Here is a 26,559-nt window from a genome sequence, read left to right on the forward strand (position 1 = left end):
ACACACACACACACACACACACACACACACACACACACACACACACACACACACACACACACACACACACACACACACACACACACACACACACACACACACACACACACACACACACACACACACACACATATTTTAATTTATATATATATCCCCTAAATCTATTATTTAAGAAATTTCTTCCAAGAAGGAATTGTTGCACCGAGTCGGGACTAGAACCGGAATGTCGAGCATGTAACTACTACAAGACGGGTTTTTGAGTTAATTAAATTTGTCTGGCTGTTTAATTGACACGAAAAAATACATACACATACTGTATAAACTTTAATTCTATAAGTATGTAAATTTCAACACAACATCAGAATCAATATCGTTTTATAAAACATTTTTAATACATAGTAAATTAAAATCAAAAAGTGTACACATATAATATTGATTGATTACACGTAAACACTTAATGTGCTACATTCCTTCACACATTGATTACGAGTAGTGCAATTCCAATTCCGAGAGTACGGAATTGAGGTTGAATGAAATGATTAAGTACCAATTCACTCTGCACCCCGGAGCTGGATGTAACGCTCAATATTAAACCCAGTAATGGCGGTGCGATGCGGTTACAACAATGAGTTTGGTTACAATCACTTTTACCGCATCCTTCATTGGAGTTTAATTTCCATTCAGCAATATGAGACAATATCATCTTCATTGTCGATCGTGTTCCCGGTTATAGTACAGGAACACAACGATGTGTTCAACGAGGCAATTGCAAAGCGCGATTGGCTCATTGCTTTCTTCTTTTGTAACCATTTAGTACGAGTATTGAAATTACATACAGGAATGAGTTGAAAAAATTAAGATACGTTTCTTGTATTTTATAGAATATTATAATCTTGTTAAGTTTTTTTTTGTGAGCTTAGATATAAATTTTACAATGGTATGGTCACATGAGAAGAATGAATGAAGATAGGATCCCTTGGAAAGTATGGAATTGGAGACCAACAAGGAATAGGAAAAGAGGAAGACCTAGGTTAATGTGGAAAGATGGAATAGAGAAAGCCATGCAAAGAAGAAACATTGAAGAGGATGCATGGCTATGCAAGAGTTTCTACCATTCTGCCAGAGTTTTCTGTAGTAAGTCCCAACAGTAAATAAGTTATAGACACCGAAGTGACGTATACAGGATTTCAGTTTTGGGAGATTCAAGGGATCAAAAGCAACCAACAAAATATTTGGGAGGGAAAATATGCTGGGCAATCAAAAATTTTATGTTGTAAATTAATTATGACTAATTTGTTATTATTTACATATTATTTTTTTGTAGTTAAATGTGACTAAAATTTTTCATTTTATAAAGCTTTAAGTCTTTTTATCTGAAGGAAGATCTTGTTATAAATATTATTTAAAAGTCTAATAGTTGCTTTTAAGTTCCATTTTCACTAAAACTAACACGGGTTACCAAGGCTGAATACTCCTCGACAGTTCGGAGAATCGCGAAATTTTGTCGTAACATGGCAATAATGGTTGGGGGTAATCTTAATCAACAAGTACCTGGAACTAAGATATGTTACCTGATAGTAAATATCCTAAGGTGTCTGTTACTTCGAGGAGAATGTTGAAAATTTGGTAGGGGCATGCATAATTGAATGGTTAATCCTTCGGATATTGCAACATTGATATTGAACGAGTCATTGTTTGCAAATTCGGACGACCATTCTTAACTTATTTTGATTATTATTTTCCCAAATTAGGCCGTCGATAAATCAAGAACATTACAGTGAAAAAAACTTTCTAAAAATCTTCCGTAGAAAATGTTTGGAATAAAAATGGTAGTCTATAAATTGAATGTTAAATCTCATATCAATATATTAGGTTAATTTTACAAAATTAACTATTGTTAACAGTTCAGTTTCTCCAAGAATATATGGTATAAGATTAAACTTCAAGTTTAAATTTCAGTGACTCTGCTTTAATAGCCTTTGGATTTAGAATAGTCAAAGTACACACCATCAGGCCTGAATATCTGTAGTAATATTAGACTTTTCCATTACATTACGCATTTAAACAAAAAACTGGGTACTAAAAGCCATATTATTGCTTTGCAGAAAGTAATTTTACATAAGTAAGTAAAACATACTATTCTTGCATAAATACCGTTTCACATATACCGATTCCTTTCTTAGGATGTATTTATATTTATATTTCAACAAAAATCGGTTTCTGATCTTTTTGTAAAATGTAAGTAGGATCTAATTTCTCCAAATGGCAATTTATTTCAAATGAGATGAAAGTTTTAAATTATATAAATATAATTAGTGGATGCGAAATACATTAACAGCAATGGGCGAAAATAGGTTGAAATTCATGCCTTATTTTATTTATCCACGTTTCTGATGCGTTCTTAAAAATTTGTATAGTAAACATTAAAAAACTCTTACTTTTTACGGCTATTATAGACTCTGATGTTAACGCTGATATCGCCAATCTTTCTGGAGTTAAAGTTTTTAGGTACGATCAATTATTATGTTGCTAGATTCTGAAAATTTAAGTTTATGAATTGTTATATTGGATTCAATATGCAAATTACTGGTATAGTTAAAGCCTTGTCTTAGGATTCTGTTATTGGCTTGTAAAAGATAGGCGATCGGCTTTTTCAGAATACTTAATGACCAAAATTTACCTATTGCGAAAAGGTTGACGCATTATAAAATCAGTAATATATGTTCAAAACTTTGTTTTAGTTATTTGGTCCTATTTATGTTGCACATTTTGTTTCATAAGTAACAAAATCGCATTGTATAACACATTATGTCTGTCATTACTGCGGGTTGATGCTGTATGTTTTAGTTAAGATGTTTACTTTTTAAACTTACGCGTTCGTTGTCACTACCTACTTCAAAATACTTGCAAAAATATCCTATTATTATTATAGAGTAATTAGATAAGTTTTAGGAATATTCAAGAAAGAAGATAGCTTTATTAAAGAAGATAACTGAAATTGTTTAAGCCTTGCCAACCTGAGGTAGAGAAGCCATTCGTTACTTTTTAGGGGAGACCGATCCTATCTCAACAATTACTCTGCCCGTCCGCATGGGCCATTGGCCTGTGTGAACAGAATAAAGGGAAGACTCGATACACTACAAAGTCGATGGTACTATTAAAAAGTGCAACGGTCACATACAGGAGTTTAACTTGCAGTATCTCTAACTCAGATCTAAAGTCAAACGCCCTAAGCACGGCACCCACTGTGACCGGCCTAACCTTTTTATGTAAAGTTGAAATAGATGCCCACTGCGACCGGCTCAGGGCAGCCGAGCCCGGCCCGGACGAACTTCTTCTACATAGCACCGGCACAGCCGCCCCCAGAGCCGATTGAGGCAGGAAAACCCAGGCCGGCTCAGGCTGGGCCGGGCTGGTCGCAGTGGACGGAGAAAGAAAAAAGGTCCGGGCCGGGTCTCTCGCAGTGGGCGTTTGTCTATTTGGTCTATGCACTTTTACAGGGTGTAAAATGCCGGTCCGAACTGAGCTGGGCCGGGCCGATTGAAGTAGGGGTGTCCATTTAATTGCATGTGCCTTGACTATACAAAAAGGCAGGGCCGGGCCGATCTCAGTGGGCACCGTGCTTAACCGAGATATTGACCATAACTGGTCGGTGGTTGTTTATGCTCTATTCGATCACAATTAATGTTACCTGCTGAAATTTAGTAATCTTGGTTTAAGATCTACTGAGTAGTCGTATGTGTTTTTGCTGTTATAAAAATATTTATTTATTAAGTAGCAACGATGATGTTACTCTTGTAGGACCCATGGTTTATTGTGTGAACTTATGTATCATTTATTGGTTATTCGTAGTAGTTTAAAAAAACTAGTATTTCAGAGTATACTCATATTGTTTCGTCTCATAAGCACTTAAGGGATTAAACTTTAGTAAGTAGTAAGAGTAAATCCGTCATCAAGAAGACCTTTGTTTCTGTTTTAGTTGCAATACTGAAAAGTTCGTTCGTACTTCCAACAATAGTATTAGGTGAATTGCATGCTCAAAAACAGTATTAAAATAGTATATTATAACTAATATTTGTTGAAATCGATTAGAATTTAACAGATGCACTTTAATCGTATCAAATTAAAATGGCACGATTTCAAAATACAGCAGTATTGGATAATCCTGAGAGAGTGTTATGTAACAATTATATTACGCGCACAAACACTGTCCAAAATGGTGAAAAATTAAAAGAAAGATTCCAATTCAAACATATGTTACACCTCTGTTTTTTTTTTATGAGTGAATGGTCCCCGATCAATGTTTCTGTATTTAAAATATTTCCTTTGTATTTTTAATGTCAAGCTACTTTTGGTATTTATTTACAAAAACACAACTAAAAATATAATGGCAAATACATTTTTGCGAATTCAATATCCAACACAGTGATGATCTGTGAATGTACGTACCCTTATAAATTTGTATTCTTTTCTTACAATCCTGTTTATAAAAAAACATACCTGTGTTGTAATTACAGTTACAAAGGAATATATTTGTTAACATTTGAAATAAAACTAATATTTAGTAAACTTTGTAACGATCTCCTTTTTCCGTACAAATTGTGTCCGTTATAGAAAATATAAATTAAAATCTCATTATTTAATAAGCAATATTGTATACTAGCCATGTATATCTACGAATAAAGTGTACATACGTAGAGAATACTCCCATTTACTCTACGGATAAAGTACTTTTAAGTTTATGTTTAATTTGTCTTTTATATCTTTTTCTTTATTTCTGGGTTTTAGTAGGCCAGGTCTTCATAAAATTCTTCTTGAAAAACCATGTTTGTAAAAAAGGTCTAAACGTTGCTGCTCTCAACATTGAATGATTTAAACAATTCCAAAACTGAAATGATTACGTTTCCGAACACATGCAGTAAGTAAATAAACCCATGAAAATATTCGTACTTATATGACTAAGTAAAGTAGAATCTTCATACAACATTGATGGCAGTCAAAGCATAACTAGGAATCTTTAGAATTGTTTTCTAAAACTCTTTCAGTAAATTAGACTGTATGGTGTTCTAGACGACTTGTCTCTCCGAACACGGACCCCCCGTACGGCTGATCAACGGTGCCATCAGGTGTAACGGGCAAGCTCGCACCCTGCTGGCTACTGCTGGATCCATCAGCAGCAGCAACAGTAGCGAGGAGGTCAAAGGTACGTCGCCACTACCTTGTGTGAGCACTAATCAGATCCTCCATTGGAGTATTATCATAAACCACAGAAAACCTTGGTTATTTATGTTACCAAAAACATTTTATCAGAGAAGTCATAGATTTATCTACTTAGACACTAGAAAGGAAATGTTGCAAAACTATATTGAATTTGTTTACTTTATATTCTTTAGCAGTAAATATATTAATGATATATTTATCAATATCTACATAGTGTATAATTTAATATTTAATCGATTAACATTAAGGGAGTTAATTTTGTAATTCAAGTTAATGAAACATTCCTTAACGTTGGTTTCAAATATGTCAATGGAAACCATTGTTTGTACATTATCTATATTATAAGTTCAGTGTTGGATTACCCATAACCACTTTATTTATATTACATTCTTTAGTGTTGATAACTGTTAAAATTCTACAATGTCAAATAAAACCCTATTGATTGATTAATATGATAATATTATCAACACGTGGATCAAATAAGGAATAAGCAGCAACTAAGAATACAAAATATAATCTATAACAATATAATTCTGAAATATATTATTCATTGACACATAAGAAAACAATTTCTTCAAACATAAGTCCTCAAATGATGATATGTATATAAAAAATTATAACTTAAATGGCGAAGTAATTGCAAGAGTTGATTCAATAAAAGATTTAGGTGTTGTAATTAGTAGTGATTTATCATTTTCCAGTCACATAGAAAATTGTGTCAATTCAGCTAGTCGTATGTTGGGGTTTATAATAAGACAGGGGGTCAATTTTAAAAACATCAGGTCTTTTATCACATTGTACACATCTTTAGTCAGGTCAAGACTTGAGAACGCCGTCATTGTATGGAATCCAATGCATTTAATTCACGAAGAACTGATTGAACAAGTTCAAAAAAGATTTTTGAGATATTTATATTATAAATGCTTTAATATATATACATATTTAGTGCCATACATTGAGTTATTAGAAATGTTTGGGCTGGAGAGTCTGAGTCGGAGGAGACGGGTCCTGGCGCAGGTGTATCTCTGGGGCCTGGTCCGGGGTCGGGTGGACGACGCGAACTGTTTGGGAGGAACTTCAACAGCAGGAACAAATGTTTGTTTCATTTGCCCTATTCACGCACTGCGACGCGTGCATTCTTTCCTCTGTTGAGGATGATGAGGTCTTATAATACAATACTCTTGGGTGGGTCCGACATTGACATTCACCATGACAGCTTGAATGTTTTCAAAAAAAAGATTAAGCCATTGTTGTCATGAGATCCGTAGGTCAACGTTCTCCATAGGTTTCTCCCCGGGCTGTTTTGTTCTCTATGTGGGTTGGTGTTTGGTTATTTATTTATTACTATTATATTATATTTATTGCATTGTTATTATTATATTATATTTATTGCATTGTTATTACATTATATTTATTACATTGTTATTATATTATATTTATTGCACTGTTATTATATTATATTTATTACATTGTTATTATAGTATATTTATGATATTACACTAGTTACTGTAAGAAAAGTAAAGTAAAGCCAAACGTGAAGAATTGTGCTATGGACTGAGCTATAACTCAAACCACTGATGTCTGTTTTGTAATTTTTCTTGAACTGCTATAATGTTATTAGGGTAAATCCTGTTTTATAGCATGTAAATAAAATAAAATAAAATAAAATAAAATAAAATAACACTACATTATGTTTGCCTATATCTACATGCAACATATATTGGATTCAATAACAAATGCTTTAATATAATAATTTTTAGGTACATTTTAACGTATTATAACTGTCATAAACTGGATATATAAGTTATTTAATTGTATATTTAAACAACATATACAATAAATGTTGTATGGTAATGTACATGAATTTCCCAATTTCATACCGTAAAATGCATGAAACAAAGTTAACGTAAAAACATCCCATTAAAATAACTATTTTCGTTCGATAAACTAACAAGGTATTCAGTGTTTACTTTTTTAAAAACGTAACAAATGTGAATGTTGACTTCAGCTCCAGTTCATCCGGTCAATCATTACCAAATTTATACAAATATTTTGTAAACAGTGATTCTTTCATGATTATTGACGACGAATGATTTCAAATATCAATGTTATTGTACTTTTACAATCTTTATTTGTGAAAAAATTTAAAATTTTAGCCCACAAGCGTTAAAGGAAGTGAACAGGATAAAAATTATGGCAATGAATGCTTATAACCTAAGGATACTTTATGATTTTGGAGGCAAGACTTTTATTAGAATTATAATTTTTAATAGAATGTGCTTGTAGCCTTTTGCACTTTTAAATAATTTCATAATTTTCAATTAAGGTTTTAACACCAGAGAAAGAGACCAGCTGCATTTGGTCTAACTTTGCGTTGTGTATTTATTCCTGAATAAATTTATGTTATTCCTCTAATGATTTTAAATGGTAATGCATACATATTATGTAATTAATCTGAATATGCTTCAGGTAAATAAGACAGTGTTCACTGCTAACGGGTATCGCTGCTGAAATTGTTTATAGGACTAATCGTATTGTAATGAACAGTAGTTGTAGCCCTAAAAGTGGACTGGCCTGTCATGTTGTCCTACAGCCGTGTTAGAGGTGAGACTGATGCTGGCGGACTACACAGCTGAGTCTGTTTATAGGACTAATCGTATTGTAATGAACAGTAGTTGTAGCCCTAACAGTGGACTGGCATATCCTGTTGTCCTACAGCCGTGCTAGAAGTGGGGCTGATGCTGGCAGACTATGCAGCTGGGACTGTTTATAGGACTAAACGTATTGTAGTGAACAGTAGTTGTAGCCCTGACAGTGAGAAGGCCTGTCCTGTTGTCCTACAGCCGTGCTAGAGGTGAGATTGATGCTGGCGGACTACGCAGATGAGTCTGTTTATAGGACTAATCGTATTGTAGTGAACAGTAGTTGTAGCCCTGACAGTGAGAAGGCCTGTCCTGTTGTCCTACAGCCGTGCTAGAAGTGGGGCTGATGCTGGCGGACTACGCAGCTGGGACTGTTTATAGGACTAAACGTATTGTAGTGAACAGTAGTTGTAGCCCTAACAGTGGGCAGGCCTGTCCTGTTGTCCTACAGCCGTGCTAGAGGTGCGGCTGAGGCCGTGGGTGATCACGTGTTTGGCGTGTTTGCTGCTGACGGCCCTAGCTCTGGGGGTGGGATGGCCTCTGGCTCTGACCAGCTCACCGCCCCCCGCCTCACCAACCGGCACGTTGGAGCAGCGCCTCGACATCGTCCGCCGCATCTTGTCTGAAATTCCACTTATTGATGGGTAAGATAAATTAATTATATTTCAATATTGATTATTTGTAATATTACAAATTACATATTATGTAATCAAGATATATTTTAAATTTAATTATTTGTATCTGTGTTTTTAAATGGAACAATTAATTCGATGTTGTGTACATTTTCTATTTATAACAGTTTCATGTTTATGTAATTAGTGCCTTTTATTTTCTATTTTGTAAAAGACTTTCTTATACCTGGCAAATCATCAAAATCATTTTTAGGCTAAATTTAAATTTTTAAACGTGCGTATTCGCGAAGTTTGTTTATTAACAGAGAGCACTAATATTTTCGTACAATCAACATAATGTTAATACTCTGTACAGCAATGGATAATTTTCGAATTCAGTTGATATTTGTGACAAAAATTGTTTCACTAATATTTAAGTTAATTGATTTTCGTTCTCCCAAACATTACTTTCCCTATGTAAACATCTCCTTCTCTCTATAAAAGACTGTATTCAGTTATTATTGTTCAGCTCAATTTTAAAACAGATTTTAACCCCAAAACGAATTAGAAAATACTTTTACGTTTCATTATGGAAAAATAGTTATTAGACTATGAAAACCGGTGCTATTTATAAACAGTTTGTGTGATTTATTGCATCGTGATGAAAAGTATTTGTGAAATACTCGTCTTAAAAGTTCTATTGTGGAGCTCTGTAGTATTTTCCAAGATCGGCTTAGCCTTGCGTGTAAATTTAATCTCGCCCACCAAAAGGTCACTTGAAGTAATGAAATGTACTATACTTTTATCATGAGAAACTTGCTGAGATACTTTTCGTTGTGTTACTGACTTCATGTGTTCTTTGCTTTATAGGCCACATGCTAATAATTATTATCGTCATTATATATTATTTTCAATGAATTGTCTAGTATTTTATTTAGTACCCTTTTCATACATCAAATCTGTCAACAGTTAGCGGTCTCAAATTCCTACCTAGTCAGTGAGGTTATACTGTAGTACTCCATAAGATATTTCCATTCATTTCTCACATGGCATGATTCGGACTATTTCGATATTGCTCTAGGCCTACATTCCCACTTTCGTTTCCACCGAAGTGCTCAACTATTGGTGGATTTTCACTACTTAGTAATTGGAAAATCTTATATTTATCCGGGCAAAGTTTTTTTCTATACCAAAAATACTCCGAAATATGTCTTTGTACCCAATACCTAAAAACCCTCCCACCCCACTTTTGAACTACTAAACTCATTAGAGAACGGTATGTGTTATAAATAAAATATTAAAACAAAATTTAAATATATTTCCAAATAAGCGGTACAGTATCTGAAATTGTGAATGGTATTTGAAAGTATGCTTTCTAAAAAAATTGAATAGGAGTATCATAAATACACATTTAAAATTTTTTGATTAAATATTGAGGATTATTTGCTTTATTGATTGTTAAATAGTTACAGTCTTAACTTACTCATGCCAAAATAAAATTTTTATTATTTTATTAAAAAATAAAAATATCAGTAACTATTTGCTTATGCAGAATATTACAAATTAGGACATACCCCTGTAGGATCTCTCTCTAAAACACCTTTTCAACTCCACCTATATCGCAGTACTATCTAGATACTATTTTTCAAAGCCAGGAACAAGTAAAGAGCATAGATTATCTATCGACCACGGCTACTTCAGGAAGAATTTGCATAGGACACATCGCATATGCGGAAAACAGAAGAAACGGCTGAGTTCAATATTGCACTCGGGGCGCTAGAGAAAGGATACCAAGACCCTCTGGTACTCCTCGGTCCGTATTTGAAGATAAAATAGCGATAATAGAATTTTAAGTACTTACTCTAGAATATAAATATTTTCATCCTACAACAAATTATAAAAATAATATGTGAAGAACTACATACAGTCCCTTAACCTACTTATAGTTATAATAAACATAATTTATTTTATCTGAATGAACCAAAGCCTTTCTATCATCAATCATAATCAGTAAGGAATTATAAATAAAATTAAGATCTAATTCAATCGTGGTAGATTCCCATGTTTTAATAATGAGGTTGAAGTATCCTCCATTGGTTATAAACCTGTGCATGACACGTATAAACCACATTATGAATTGACACTTAACCGACAAAAACCTGTTTTACTTTTCTTAAACTTATATTACTACTTTATAAACAAAGTGCCAACTAAAGTAATCAAGTAATGTGCAATATTATCCGTAAAAACGATGAGTGATCTATTCAGACAATAGATAACAACATTCCTTCTATTATTTATTGTCCGTTTAATAATCCAAACACAAATATTGTGCTACACAAGTTCCCATTGTGTATTTACCCTAAGTAATGGTTGAACTCCAAATATTAACTTTGTAGAGTCCAAAGGAAAATGGAAAACAGGAATAACTCTTTCAAAGCAGTCAGGTCAGTAGACAATTCCATTTCCGGTTCGCTTAAAGTCAACACAAAGCAATTCTGATACTCCTGGAGGATTGGTTTTCTTGTTCCTGTTCCTTCGCAATTCCACGTTATTTAATCTCCTGCTCTTTGGTCAATAACAGTACACGGCGGTAATACAATAATAAATATAAAATAATAAAGAAAATTAAGGGATGTATTTTAATAAGGCATTTTATCATAACTTTATTCGTAACGTGGCATCAGGAAGAATAGTTAGAAAATCAACTTTATCAATTTTACTTACAAGCTTTATGTACTCCAAATATTAAGGCTTTGTTATCTAATCAAGGGCAGCCAGCGAGGACACAGTAGGTTAAAATATGTAGTAGGTAAAAGCAAGTAATGATCAAGTCCTATTTGAAACAGTGATGGTGATTTGAAAGTAATAGTTTTTGACGAAGCTAAAAAGAAGCTTTTCAACAAAATCTTGTGAAAATACTGAAACAAAAGTAATAATAAATGTTTTACTATAGAAAACGGATCAAGAAAATAAAAACGCTAAAAAATAACTTTTCAACAAAATTCTTGTGAAAATACTTAATCAAAAGTAAGCATACGTTTTATAATATCGAAAACGGGGCAAGAAAATAACGCAAAGAATATATTTGGTAAAAATATCTTGTGCTGCAAACCTCATAATGCAATGCCAATCTGTTAGTCCTAACATATTTAAAACTTATAAAGTCGTTTTTGATTAATGTACAAAATATATTTTGGTTACCTTTTTATAAATTTATTATTGAAATGAACACGTTAAGTATTTAATACTATCATTGTAAATTTTGTTGGATCTCTAGCAGTCAAAGGAGAATCATATAATTCCTTGCTAAAGTTATCAATACATTTCAAGTGGTCGATCCAGTTAGCCATGAAAGGGACTCAAGGACGGATTGGGGCGGTTGCTAGGATACGGCTGCAGACGGGCCAAGGTTAAGTTAAGAGCTCTTCAACAACATAACTGAATTATGACCCTTCTCGTTTTATTGGCAAATGAATTGTTCTTCTCCAACCACTTTGACAACAAAGGCTGACACATAGACACTGATAAACGTAAGTCTGAGCACGTAAACAGTGCATCTTTTGCAAATATTGTATTAGTGAACATATTCTGCTAATAGCAGACATGCTTTTGTACAGACTCCACCCGTGAAATTTAAAAGGAGGAGGACGTTTGTTTCATGGCTAGAAAAAGTAGAAAATTCGCTTAAACTATTAATTCCTGTAACCATGGAATGACTTGGACATATAGTCATATTCAAATAAAGAGCACATTTACGGGAACGAATATAAATGAAGATTCGGGTACAAACGGTATCTTACGACTTATTATAGTTAAACTTTATTAACTGTATCACTCTGTTCGACCTTCCATATCACAACAATAATATTGAAATACATTTTTCCACCCTACAAGGTCATTTGAAAGAGTTTTAGAGCTCGGAGTTAAAAGGTGTAACGTCTAGAGTTTCCAGAGTTCATAATTTTTCGTTGGACATTTATACCTAGAGGTTGGTAGGTCTCATGAACCAAGAATTTATTTAGGCTGAAATTTATCAAAATCCGGAGATTGGAAGCTCCCAGTAATCTAAAGCTCCAAAATAGCGAAAACTTTCAAATTCCGTTAGATCTTTCAGGCAAGAAATTTCTAGAGGTCATAACATTCTTTACGACAAATATTCTAGGGAAATGAAAACTTTCAAAGCACAGGAACTTACAGAGATTAAAGGTTCTACGGAGTAAAAATCTTCAGAGGTCAAGGTAAATTGATACCGGTAGTTTTAAAGGGCGGTAGTTTTTAAATTGTGTAAGCTTTCTGAGTAGATTTAATGCTGAAATTTGTCATGAACTTGTAGGCCGAAGTTTTTGGTAGAAGGTGATATTTTCTATCAATATTTTCTATATGCATTACTTTATTATGACCTTAACTGTAATAAAATCTTAACTTTGTTGTTAAAGTTTTATGGATGTAACACTTAACACCGCCACTAGCGAAATGACATCTGGAGCTAATGGGATTGATACTATTTTTAGCAGTAAATAAATTATAGTACTATCGATTTGGAAAAGAACGTAAATTATGAAACAAATACAAATATTCTATATTTATAGCAATACAAATTTATAGTACTATACACATTTATAAAAGGGCCTTAAAGATGACAATTACCTTTTTCTCATATCTTGTTACTCAGACATAACGACTTGCCGTGGAATATCCGCAGCTTCGTTCACAACCAGTTGGTACTATTCAACTTCTCGACGGATCTGACAGAGGTGGAACCATGGTCCAGGTCCAACTGGAGTCACACAGACCTGCCACGACTGCGGGCTGGACTGGTGGGCGCCCAGGTGCGTTATTCATCGTCATTTCTGTTCTTAAAATATTCCAATGCATATTTATGAACGGATTTTAATTCGAAAAGTTTTAGAATAATCACTTAATCTTAAGTATATCAACAAAAAACCTTATTTGAAATAGCATATTTGATCGTAATCTAATAAGAGAAATAAGCATTCGTGATATAGCAATTTAAGATAAGGCAATTTGATAAAATGTAGAGGAAATAAATTTCTGATAATACCAATATGAAATTACATGAAACACATAAAACCAATATTTAATACTTTTTATTGTTTTGTGAGGCCTTCGATATCAAGGATATCTTCTTCAGACACATCACAAAAATATATGACCAATATAAGCTCCATCTACAGCAATACCAATATATTTAACGTTCAACTATACATATGTAAAATATTTAAATTTTGGTTCATCCATTATGTGCAAAGTTATGAATTAATTAAGATGAAAATTTACAAACCCTCCAATAGCATAGTACAACGGGTGTTTAAATGTTCCATTAAATACGCTGATACGTTTTAAAATGTAAAGAGAGTCTCAAAAATGTGTTTGGATATAAAGTCATCAAAGTAATTCTAATCCGTGTTTTTCATATTATTGCAATGTCAGATTTCAATTCAATCTGTTCACATGATACATCTAGAATCAACTAAAGAATTGACTATAGATTTTGCGTTAAGTTTCATTTTTATGTGAACAAAATAGAGTTTTAGGATTGCGCACATACCTCCATGGGCTTTGCTAAGCGTAAAAAATATTTAAACGTGATGAAAATGAGAAAATAACTGAAGAAATTAAATTAGTAAACAAAATAAGAACAGAAGTATTACATTGAAATATGTGGTATAGGATCATAAATAGGCGAAGTGTCCGTAAGATTTCTCGGGAAAGATTTACCGATGGACTTCAAATTTTGCAAAAACTTATATATGGGCAAGAAATAATTCTACGATGGTGCATCTCCACTTTGGATTAGCATGATTGAAGATTCTCACTCAGTGGACTAGCAAAATTTCTTTTTTATTTGCTGAGCATTTAAACATTTCTTTCTTTTACGAACATTTGCCTGTCCGCAGGACAGCTCAAAAATTTAAATCCTTTTCATATTTATGTCAAAGCATATATGTTGTTGTAGTATATACTAACATGTAACTACAGCTAAGCCGGTCACCCGATGTGTGGTGTGGATTATTCCTACCTTGTCGCTTGGTCTGTAGTTTACTATCAATGAGTACAAGGCTATTGACCGAGCCTCTAAGTTATCGCTTGGATATATCTATGGAAAGTAGAGATCTAGAATTGACTTAGATAACATAGTCGTTCTTTCAAGTTCGGTGAAACAGATTTAATTTAAAACATGGTTTGAAACAAATTTTACTTCAATTACTTAGTACTGCTCATATCAACTTTGACTGCATGCTAATCATGAATATCACTTGTACTTCGAGGATAAATGACGGTGTTAGATGAGATGATTAGATGAAATCATAACTTCGTTATTTTTTGTTAAAAAGGGATGGGTTCCTATCAATACATACAAAACTAATTTGATTGTAAACCTTTAAAATTCCATGTACCAACAGCAACATGAGACAAAATGAGAATGGTTGTTGATATAATATACAAAAAAAAACTTCAGTAAACTGCTTTACAAGAGTACAAGGATCAACATCTTTTGTTGCACTTATATTACGGAAAACTGTTCAGTCAATTCAAACTTCATACGCCAGTGTACGACATAACTTGGAATAAAACCTTTGAGTATAGTCATATAGACCATAGTTCATCTAAGCTAACTCTTGGTCGTTACTTCGTTACTAAGTTATGGGGGATATCGGTTACAGTATCAGTACAGACAATCGATTTTGTTTCTCTGTAGTAATATTGTTTTAATTACACTTTACAAGGAGATTCCCATTCCATTAAGTGCTGTAATTGTTTTCATAAATGTACAAGTATGAAATTTATTTATGTATAAGAGTAGGGTACGTTATATACATCTAGAAAAGGTGGTCAAGCACAAAGCCCTGTGGCACTCCGTAAGTTACAGATTTCAACTCGAGTACTCCTTGACCATCTTGACACACTTCTGACGTTAAGAGAGATAAGGCTCGACACCCTCGACACAACCATCATAGAGTATAATGTATTGTTTAGTTTTAGTTGAAAAAATAAGAGTAGTATTTTTTTCACAGTCATTATAACATTTATCAGTTTTAAAATAGAATACTTAGCCTTTATCCATTGTAAATTCAATGATACAGTACTATTTTAAAGTGGTGGCAATACGACACGAAATACATCTTTAAATATAGTAACTTTCATTAAAATATGTTAGAAATAATCTGTCCATATCATGTACGTTTATACGTTTATTCTGAATTGTTTTTGAGGATGAAACTATATAAGTTATGATTTTAAGCATGGATATGCACTTCACCATTAATCGGATACATTTCTATATATTATAAAGTAAATTTGTAGAATAATATTGAAAAAGAATCATTAATATTTTAAAACTTTAGAACAAAGGCTCAAAACAAATATTTTGTACAGAACTTTGAAACATCATCAACACATATTTATAAAATAAATTTTTTCATACCACAAAGTTTCTAACGCAAAAATTTGAATAAGCCCAAATTTACTTTAGTTACCAAATTACCAATACATGTGTTAAACATGTGATCATTTATTTAAGACACGACATAAGACTTATGAACATTTATTCTAGTACCGAATGTTAAATATAGACACGTAGTTTTGATTAGAATTCTAATTAATGTTGTGTTAGGAATTCAGTGTAAAGATGAATTCTAATGTTCCAGTTTTGGTCGGCGTACGTCCCGTGCGGTTCGCAGTATGGTGACGCGGTCCAGATCACTATGGAACAGATCGATGTCATTCGGCGACTCACGGATCTCTACAGCCGTGACCTCCAGTTTGTCTCCTCCGTCGCTGGTCAGTATCTCATCCTGTCTAGAACCTTTAAGTAGCATAAGAGTTGATGTAGAAATATTTCAAGTGCCCCTAAATATCAAATATTCATCGGGCAGCTTCTTAAAAACGTAGTACATTAATACTGTAAGGACATTAGTAATTTCTATTAACTCAAAGCGTATATCCACCTTAAAAAATAGTAGAATTGACTTTCGCTTGGAGACTATTTTTATTTTTTTACTCAAAGCCTTTTAAGACATCATTTTTAAAAACGTAAAAAAATCAATCCACGAGGGATGCTAGGCTAATAAAGTAGTAGATTTCGACACTTTATAATCAGGCTAAATATGTAAACTTAATATAATATAATATTTACTGTATAAACAGATCATTCATTGGTATAAGGTGTAACTGTTATGAATACAGATTTTATTACTTTATAAGTTAATAGAATTTGAGAAATAAAAATTTTTTTTAAATAATTTATTTCTTCAGTAAATGAAATATTTATAAATAAAATACACAATTCATTTGATCCAATCTGTTTTTAAGTATAAATTGGAAAAAGTATTCCCTTATCGTATTTTTGTTTGGCCATCGTTAAAGGATTTCCCAATATGATGCTTCGTATTCCTATAACCCCCCGGGAAATATCAAAAAGGGTTTTTTATTATTATCATTAGTAATGTTGTCTTAAAGAGCTCAAACTTAAAATTTCTTAAAAATAAAAAAGGTAATTCTAACCAAAAACCTTAGTGGTACTTAGTCTTTATAAACTTAGCTCATTACCAATGTCCAAATATTCGAAAGTGTTATTAGTATTTTAAAGTTTTATCGTCATGTGAACGCGACTGAAATTGTATGGAAATTTGCCATTTTTCAGTGTTATAAGGAATTATTAACACATTTTAAAACTACACAAAAATATTAAAAGTAATTATAGTTATTATTATTATTTATTTTGACGGAATCGTTGGAATATAATTAGGTATTAGTTATATCCAACTACAATTTACCATAGAATAAACAAATCTTTCCAAATCAAAAATATGTGGTTGGCAATAAGAATTACAAAAAATAAATTGAATGCCAGTTTAATTAACATTTAATCCTTAACTTTTGTAGCGCGTAGAGTAATACAGAAATCGAATTATTATAAACTGAACTAAAGAATTGTACAGACTCAATAGTTGTACACTCAATAACGAATCACTGACAACTTACCAATTATATTTTTTATACTAGCAACGGGTGACAGTATGTCTAGGAACATGTGTAATTTTAATTTAAATTCCTGTTTAGATAATGTTTACGAAAGCTTTGTTTTATTATAAAATAATTGATTCTCATACAAAATATGTACCGAAAATGTTTTGAAAACTAGCATTAATTACGTCATATACGTATTTCTTTATTTATCACCCCAATCTTACAAATAAAATGACTGTAGAAAGATCTAATCTTGGCCATTCAACAATTGATTTGTTCTTGCGTCTAAGCAATAATTAATAGATTACAGTGCCATCGTCACTGCGAACAATGCCACTGTGACACAACGGAGCCATTGTAACTGCAGTAACATCGATGTTAAACAAGCTCACGGCTATGTTTAAACAATACACCATCACCTCCCCAACCCCCTCGTTGCCGGATATAGGAGATTATGTTAATTACGAAATGTTTGGACGGAGCGTAATCTGGTTTTCACATACATTTTCATCTGTTTTTCCTGGTTGGGTTAAGAGATTTCGTATTTGGAAAAACAATTCATCAATATCAGTTACATTCTAAGGTTTAAGACCATAAAGTTAATGGTTTCCTAACCTATGGGATAACAGAACTTTACCAATAAATTGTAAGGGCATTTCTCTAATTTGTTAATGCGGTTTCACAAGTTTAATTGTAACTTTGCAAAGGGAAATAGGGAGTCTTGAAGCTGACGTCAATTTTAAATGTATCCGAATTCTGTGTGCAAAGGAATTTTCCACTACTTCTCGTATTTCGTTATTTACAAAATTTAAATACCAGAGGGAAGAACCTTACAACTAAAGATTACTACCCTTTTAAGTTAGCATTTCAGGTAATAACAGTTCTTACGAAATGACATGACGCTAATTTAGCCAGTTTATTTTTGTTATTGGTTTCTTCAGCAGTTTATGAGACCAGTGGGACGGATGATTGTAATTAAAAATAAAAATATTATTAGAGTGAGTATTTACCTCATTCACCACGAACATCATTATATATTTATAAGGTTTTTTTAATATTATACTGGCCAAATAGATTTCCATTGAATTACAATAAATTATTAAACGATAAGAAACCAGCCCAATACCAAGTACAACCTACTATATTCGAGCATTCTAAGAAAAATGTAGTGTACCTGTATGTTATCTAATAATTTGTTTCAACGAGTGATTTAAAGTTTGCAATTATTGCTTGCATAAAAGGAATATTTTCTATTCTAATGCTCTTTTTATCACGTTTCTTAAGTGGTTCACGCACCTTTGATGGAATATTTATCACTTCTACCCCTCTTGTGGCACATATTGTTTCCCGTCTAAACTGCCCTTCTAATTGCACTTTCTGCGTCCAGATGAGAAATTTTGCATGTTATTTATTAGAATAAAGGCCACAGAAAACATTTTTTTTATACATTGCTAATAATACACTATTGCTTATATGGCTAAATCCAATATGCTTATATTGATTTTTCCAAGTGGTAATATAAAAAATCTGTACGAATTATTCTGTAGAATCGATTCGTAATTTTAAAGAGTAATATAAACTTTATATGTAGAAGGTATGTGATTTTATGAATTAGTTTCGGGATGAATTATGACGGGATGTATTGAATACTACATAGCCCGTGTATGGGTCCCAAAGGCTACTAGTAAAGATGGGATGGTCCACAGTGGCATGAATGTAATAAGGTGGCTTCTGCAGTTTAAAACAATTTTGATAGTTTTTGTTAGATATTTTGAAGTAAAATCACTTTCAACTTTTAAAGTCATTTATGACTGAATTTTAAAATGAACAAGATCATTATAAAAACTATAAGAATATAAATAAGGTGAATATTTCGAATAAAACTTGACATAACTGCACAATGCAATTAGCAGTCACATATTCATGAAACTTATTATGGAATGCGATAGCCATTTCACTTACTCCAACCTTGGTACTTTTCGTCGCATTTCAAATACACTCAGAAGCTTTTTAAAGAAACGCTTGTGAAAATTACATTATTCCCTCTGAAAAGAAGCAGCGTTTTGGAATGGAAGCTCGCAGTAGTATTGACTCTTTTACACTTTTATTAAATTCCAGACGTTTAATAACCAATGTAAAGTGATTCCTTCTCTGGAATTATTACTTTATATCGGATATTATTTAATATAAAAATACTTAATTGTTTCATAACTCCTCTCTATGAATATTCTAAATAAATTAAATACAGTTTGCAGTTCTTTAACTCAGAATTTTGGATCAAAAGTTCATTCTCTTGAAGGCTCAAAGGAACTTATATATCTTTCTATGGTTTAAATATACGTGAAATAAATTTATATTTATTCCTTTTACGAAGTACATATTGCATTAAATTAAGTACTATGAATAATTGACTATGAATATATTACATTATTATGTTATATAATATTTGAATGCAATTACAGTTTATAGTGTTTTAGTTTAATATATTTTTGCAGCAGTATTACCAATGAAACCATCTCATACTGTTCAAATATTTTAATTTCATATTTTAGCATTTGGTGGTTTAAACTATAAATAATTTCTATTATTTGTAAAATGATCAGGATCGATTCATGCAATATTTTAATATGAAATAAAACCTATTTAGTGAATGATGAAATGAAAAATGCCTTTATTAAAGAGGCGGAGTTAGGCTGTTATGCACCCTACCACTCAACCTCAGTGTCAGGCCTATGTACCAAAGCATACTATTTTGCAATTACATATACATTCATATGTCTTTCAAAATGTGTCTCTATTACTTTATTAATAAATTTGATAAACTGCTATCAAACATATTTTTACAGAGATATATTTTTGGGTACTGGTAAATTTACTTCAACAATGACCACATCGTATTTTATTTTCAAGTTCTTGATACAAGACAAATAACAGTGACAATGAAACGTCTCTTTAGTTGAATCCATTCAATGATGTCCAGTGAAAATTAGAATTGTACCTTCATCAAACGGTGGCCATTTAGGCCTGAGTTGTCATAAATTGGTTTCTTTTGTGTCGTTGATTGTGTCTCATCAAGATATCTGATTGGAGATAACACTTTATGGGATATCCCATTAAAGGTATTAGTAGTTGTCCCCCGCCCACTTTGGGGATGAGTTGCTCATTTTGGCATCTATTATTCTCAGGTGATGTTGTTCCCTCAAAAAAAGTACATTTGTTTATTTTTTATTGCTTATATTTAAAAGATTTATGGTAAATTGTTTTATGTAATTTCCTTTCAACGGTTGTCACTTTCAAGCGATAAACTCGTGTTGCATCTCAGCCCTCACCGTAACATCCTTTTCTCTTTTATGCTCCAGCTTTACTATGTCTAGGTGACCTTAGTCTTTGTAGGATTACTGACCTTCTCTGGCCAAAGCAATCCCACTTGGCTGTAATAGTTAGAGTGTCCTTTCGATAATGAAATATGTCCACAATGCGCTTTTTTAATTTTCACTTTTTGCAATGGATGGTTTTAAAGGATATCGACATTTTTGACGTTTATATCGTTATATTTTACAACATAACTGAATTTTGAAAATTTGAACCCATTGATTTTTCATCTGTAAAAAATCTTAAGACATGAGGTAAAACATATAAAACAAACTATATTACATTTTGATATTCTAAGTATGCTTAACTTTTAGTTTTAATAATTTTTGAAGCCTGTAGAACGGGATGGATTCCAATTCACGATTCCGATATTAGTCTATTTATCTTAAAACAATCCTTTCCTATTTCAATATATAAAAAAATTGACGTTTTTAGGTTAATTTCCTTTAGTTTCTTATGGAGGTAACATACTTTATAAAACAATTTTAAAACATTCACAAATGAATAAAATACATTTATTACTCTGTGATCTTAGTTGATGTTTTAGAGCGGTTTATGTCTGCTGTGTTTGTTTGTTTAGATTAGTAGTAAAGGGCCTAGGATGTTATATGTGAGACGTAAATGTTGCAGGTATCAAGGAGGCCCACCGGTCCGGAAAGATCGGCAGCCTGGTGGGAGTAGAAGGTGGACACTCCCTGGCGAGCTCTCTGGCGGTGCTGAGGATGTACTACTCTCTCGGAGCCCGATACCTTACGCTAACCCACACGTGTCACACGCCTTGGTAAATATACATTCACTTTGGTGTCACATAACTTTTGATGTACTTGGAAATACTTAAAATCTATTCTGCGATCTGTTATATTGTTTCTTTCATGGCTTCAAGGTACATACCTCTCAGGTTCCGTCCAAGAGCCACCTTTCAAAAATTGTAGTTACGTTTAAGGAATTATTAACTTCAAGTAATTTAAATGCAGAAGTTATTAAAAAATCATGATCATAAATTGATAAAAATAAAGAACGTACCATTGACAAATTCGCTTCTTGTAACAACTGTCGAATTGTCCTTAGAACGTTATAGGTTAGAAATTCTGCATAAATATTTATCCAACTAACACGTAAATAATATTTAACATTTCTTTATTTTGCAGTTTGTGGCTGTTTTAAAACTTTAAACTCATGGTTTAAATTGATACATTATTAGACCTAATGCTTTTGTTCATCAAAATGAAATACATAATAATAATAGTGAAAAATTCCCACGTAGAGTGGATATCTGGTTGTTAATGTAAATAAACATTTCCCATAATACGAACAATGGTACAATTCTCTTACACTGTAAACATTTAAGACAGCCTGATTGGAGGAAACCGTTTTATAAAATATACTTTTTAGGCCAATGTGTATGTTTATTTAGACATTTAAGTTTGATTTATTAATTTACCATATTGAAATAATAAACCTATCGTTTATTAACGAACCTGTCTCAGATTACTTTAAATAATTGCTCTGACCAATGTATGTATTTGGCTAACACCCAGTCAAATTCCCGGAATGACATGCACATCACCGAGCTGAATGTTACTTCTTACATAGACATTAAGGTTCATGTAATATTTAAAGTCTATATATTATTTCATTCTCGAGATCTCAGGTAGTGATAAATTAAAATTTTTCAACCCTTAGAGTGATAGTGTATTAGTGATAATGCTACTTGTAGCTATACATCAGCATAATACATATTTTTAGTTGGTTCATAATGAATGTATTCTTTGTTAATGAAAATCGAGGAGAGGAGTGTGAATCAAATTGATTAATCATTTTTGAATATAATAGAACACTCCAGAAAGTCGTCATGGTATTAACACGATATAAATATTGGTAATTTAATATAATTTTACGATACGACACAATAGTTTGATAATCATATCAGATTTTAGATTTACTAATGTTTCGATGAATTTTCGACACACGGTAGTAAGAGCCAGTGAAACTTGAAATCGTATTCTTAATCTTAATGCTTAAACTGTGATTTTCATACATACCTAAACCAGGTGAAACAAATTGTTGCAGCAAATAATGTATTATCCGCTAAAATTATGTTTTATTCTTTGTAAAATAACTACGTTAGGCACCATATTTTAAACTGGAATTTTATGAGGAATTCAAAGTTGAGTCATAGCATGAGGGTGTTTTCAGTGCTATGATACAAAATTAAAAAACTATTTTTAACTCAGTGCATCATCCAGAATTTTTTTCTCCTTAACTATTTCACATGCTAACACAAGGCTTATTGATAAAGTAAAAGTTACTGTGAAAACTGTTTTATATTATAACTATTGAAGATAGATCAAATGAATATTGTTTCTGCTTCATTATGAGTTTGACTTCCGAGGGGAGTGGTTTAAGGGTCATTTCGTAATATCATGCAAAATGTTGATTAGGTACAAGGTAGGCTATAAAGGTTCTATAAGAGTGCTTTATAGGACGTGATTGCAGTGTCCCAGTCTAAAGTACGAGGAGAAATAGACTACTATATTTTTAAAACTCACGTCCATTTATAGTGGGGAACATAAAGTACGTATTTAAAAATACCTTTGGGAACCACACCGCACCACAATTTAAGCGAGAATCGAGGTGTTAGATTGAAATGTGCAAGTGCCATAAGTTTGGGTGTGGTTTGTTAAAAAAATATTGCGTTAAGATTGAATTGAACTTTTGAAAACTTGCACATTGGCATATACACGTAGGACAAAAAGAAGACGATCTATTAATGTATAATACCAAGTTCCTTGCTATTTATTATTCACAGATTAAGTAATTAAAATAAATTGCCCATTTAGTGGTCTTAAGGATATTAATAAAATATTACATATAAAATGAAATGAATTTACATTTTAAAGAAGTTAAAAGACATATCACTCCTTTTATTGAATTTTTGTACAGCATCGTAACATTTTCTGTAATTCTTGTTGTACTTAAAAACAGACATTTCCCCCTGATTACATGCTATCAAGAAAGATACTTTCAGAGGCGTAAACAGAAATTGAAAAAAATCACCCTAACAAAAACCGATCGCAAACTAGGCTGCTTTAATAGTCGCGATAGGTAACGAGGATGGAAATATTAACACTGCAAAGACTAAATTAATGTCCAGTCTAATATCACAGCAATGAATTTTCTTTTCCCTTCCAATTATCCTTCTTTAAGAAAGAGTACGTTACACATTACGTTAGGCATCGATGAGGCTGCATGCAAAATTTCAAGTCTAAAATATCATGGTATCCTGCAGACATATAGACAGACACATCAAATCAAAAAGAAAAATATCTACCCCCCACCTCACTGGATAAAAAATTGTTTTTAGCCTACAGATTATGAATGGTAATCTTCAATGACGTTCAGCCAAATCTCATAGTTAGACACGCACCATCAGAGAGAATTTAGTGTTGCGTCTATATTATATATAAAAACACTAAATTCTCTCTGATGGTGCGTGTCTATATATATATATATATATATATATATATATATATATATATATATTATATATATATATATATATATATATATATATATAAAACACTAAATTCTCTCTGATGGTGCGTGTGTAACTATGAGATTTGGCTGAACGTAATTGAAGATTACCATTCATAATGACGGTATATACATAATATACATATATATATATATATATATATATATATATATTCATTAAATTGTATAAATGGCAATAGCCTTATTTAATTTCAATAAATATTGAATCAGAATCACAAAAAGTACTTGCTCCACCGGGAGTCGAACCCGGATCTCTCACTTGCCGGTTCGACTCCCGGCGGAGCAAGTACTTTTTGTGATTCAATATTTATTGAAATTAAATAAGGCTATTGCCATTTATACAATTTAATGTAAATAAAAGTCGTTTGACAGGTATTTGGTCTTCCGATCATATGTTAGTTTGCTTATTTAAACGCATATGTGACAGATACGGCCAAATACAAAATAATTGAATCGGAAAAAGTAAGCGCTCTTCAGGGTGATTCATGAAGTTCTCCCCCCACTTCTACAGCACATTGTACTAGTAAAAATAATGAAAAAAATGTTATATAAACATAGGGTCCGAAAACGCTTCGTTAGCGAGTTACAGCTAGCGAAAGATTTCGCCTGAATTCCTGGGTAAAGAGTAAAATAAAGCCCATACTGAACTTTTGGAAAGGTTAATTAAGTAAGAAATATCGTGGATTCTTATGTATTTTTTACCTGATAAAGCTAATAAAATAGGATTCAGAACTGTACCTGTAGTAGTTTTTGAGGGATTCAGGGTTAAATGCAAAAAAATTGAGGCACGAAACAATGTTTTTTTTTTAAGTTTGATGTACAATAACTTTGTTAAATTGGTAATAAATACATAAAATCAACAAACATTAATTGTAGAGAATTTAATTCTGAGAAAATTGATATAATCAAAGTCTAAAATAAAACAGAAATAAGTACCAAAAAATCGATTTTATTCAGTATAATACATTATTAGCTGTAAAGAAATACCGTACGGTATTTAGTTAAAATAAAACAAAAAACAAAATGTTTGTTCCTTAATGATGAGATAAATTGAGAAAACAAGATTAACTGTTAAATAAATTTGTTTGTAAATAAAAATATCACGTTTTATTACGTTGTATTTTTTTTAATAACAATTTACATCAAATGTTTGAAAATAAATGAAGCAAACATTTTCCCATTATTGTTCACTAATCATCGAAATGCAGTTTTTTGTTTTATTTATTTCTAAGTTGGTAACGCACGAATAACAGCTGATCAACAATGGTATTCTGTACTGTTACGTTAGAACTGTGTATTAGTGGTGTTTTGCAAGCTACAGCAGGAGATCGGGTTCCGTGAATCGTGTTATTAAATGCAATTTTTCTGTGAGTTATAATTCGATTGTTTATTCAGCGAAAAAAAGCGCCTTACTTATTTAAATCAGAGGAATACGCTGATATGGTTTTTTATTTTGGGTTACTGTAATGGTAATGCTAGAGCTGCTGTAGAAGAATATGAACTACGTTACCCTAATAGGAGGATTCCAGATGCCAAAACAATTTCAGGAACTTTTCGTACTCTTCGGGAAACAGGATCACTACCAAGTTCTAGAACCAATTATGAACGAGCTGTCCAACTTGATGATGATATTGTTATTAAATTGGACATCGCAGTCCAGGTGTAAGTACAACGACATATTTCTAGGCGGATAGGAGTTTCGCAGTCAACGGTGTGGAGGTCACTTAATCGAAACAAATTTTATCCGTTTCATAAACAAAAAGGTTCAACATCTACAGCTAGGGGATGGTCCGCTTCGCTTGGAGTTTTTGCAACTTTTTGAATTAATAAATAATCAACTCTACAAGCGTATTTTGTTTACGGATGAGAGGCACAATTCACTCGGGATGGTGTCAATAACTTGCACAATGAAACACTCATGGGCAAGAAGAAAATCCACATGAGATAGTGGAACAGAACTTTCAACACCGATTTAGCGTCAATGTCTGGTGTGGCCTTTTGCACAATCGGCTGATTGGACCTTTATCATATTACCTGGACGCCTAAATGCTGAGTTCTATTTGCCATTTTCCTTCAAGAAGAGTTGCCGCAGCTGTTAGAGAATGTTCCTTTACATCTCAGACAAAATTTGTACTTCCAGCATGACGGAGCACCTCCCCACTTTT

The 26,559-nt window shown here is 32.3% G+C and overlaps 1 protein-coding gene across 1 annotated transcript in view; it reads left to right on the top strand.

The window, feature by feature from the left end:
- LOC124354283 (dipeptidase 1-like) overlaps positions 1-26,559 on the top strand; it is a 132,723-nt gene that overhangs the window by 92,179 nt on the left and 13,985 nt on the right. Inside the window, exons 3-7 of the mRNA XM_046804621.1 lie at positions 5,071-5,203; positions 8,314-8,506; positions 13,149-13,305; positions 16,147-16,279; positions 21,470-21,620. Coding sequence (XP_046660577.1) covers positions 5,071-5,203; positions 8,314-8,506; positions 13,149-13,305; positions 16,147-16,279; positions 21,470-21,620 — 767 coding nt within the window. The remainder of the gene's footprint in view (positions 1-5,070; positions 5,204-8,313; positions 8,507-13,148; positions 13,306-16,146; positions 16,280-21,469; positions 21,621-26,559) is intronic.

This window comes from Homalodisca vitripennis, chromosome 2 (genome assembly GCF_021130785.1).
Source record: "Homalodisca vitripennis isolate AUS2020 chromosome 2, UT_GWSS_2.1, whole genome shotgun sequence".
Lineage (NCBI taxonomy): Eukaryota > Metazoa > Arthropoda > Insecta > Hemiptera > Cicadellidae > Homalodisca > Homalodisca vitripennis.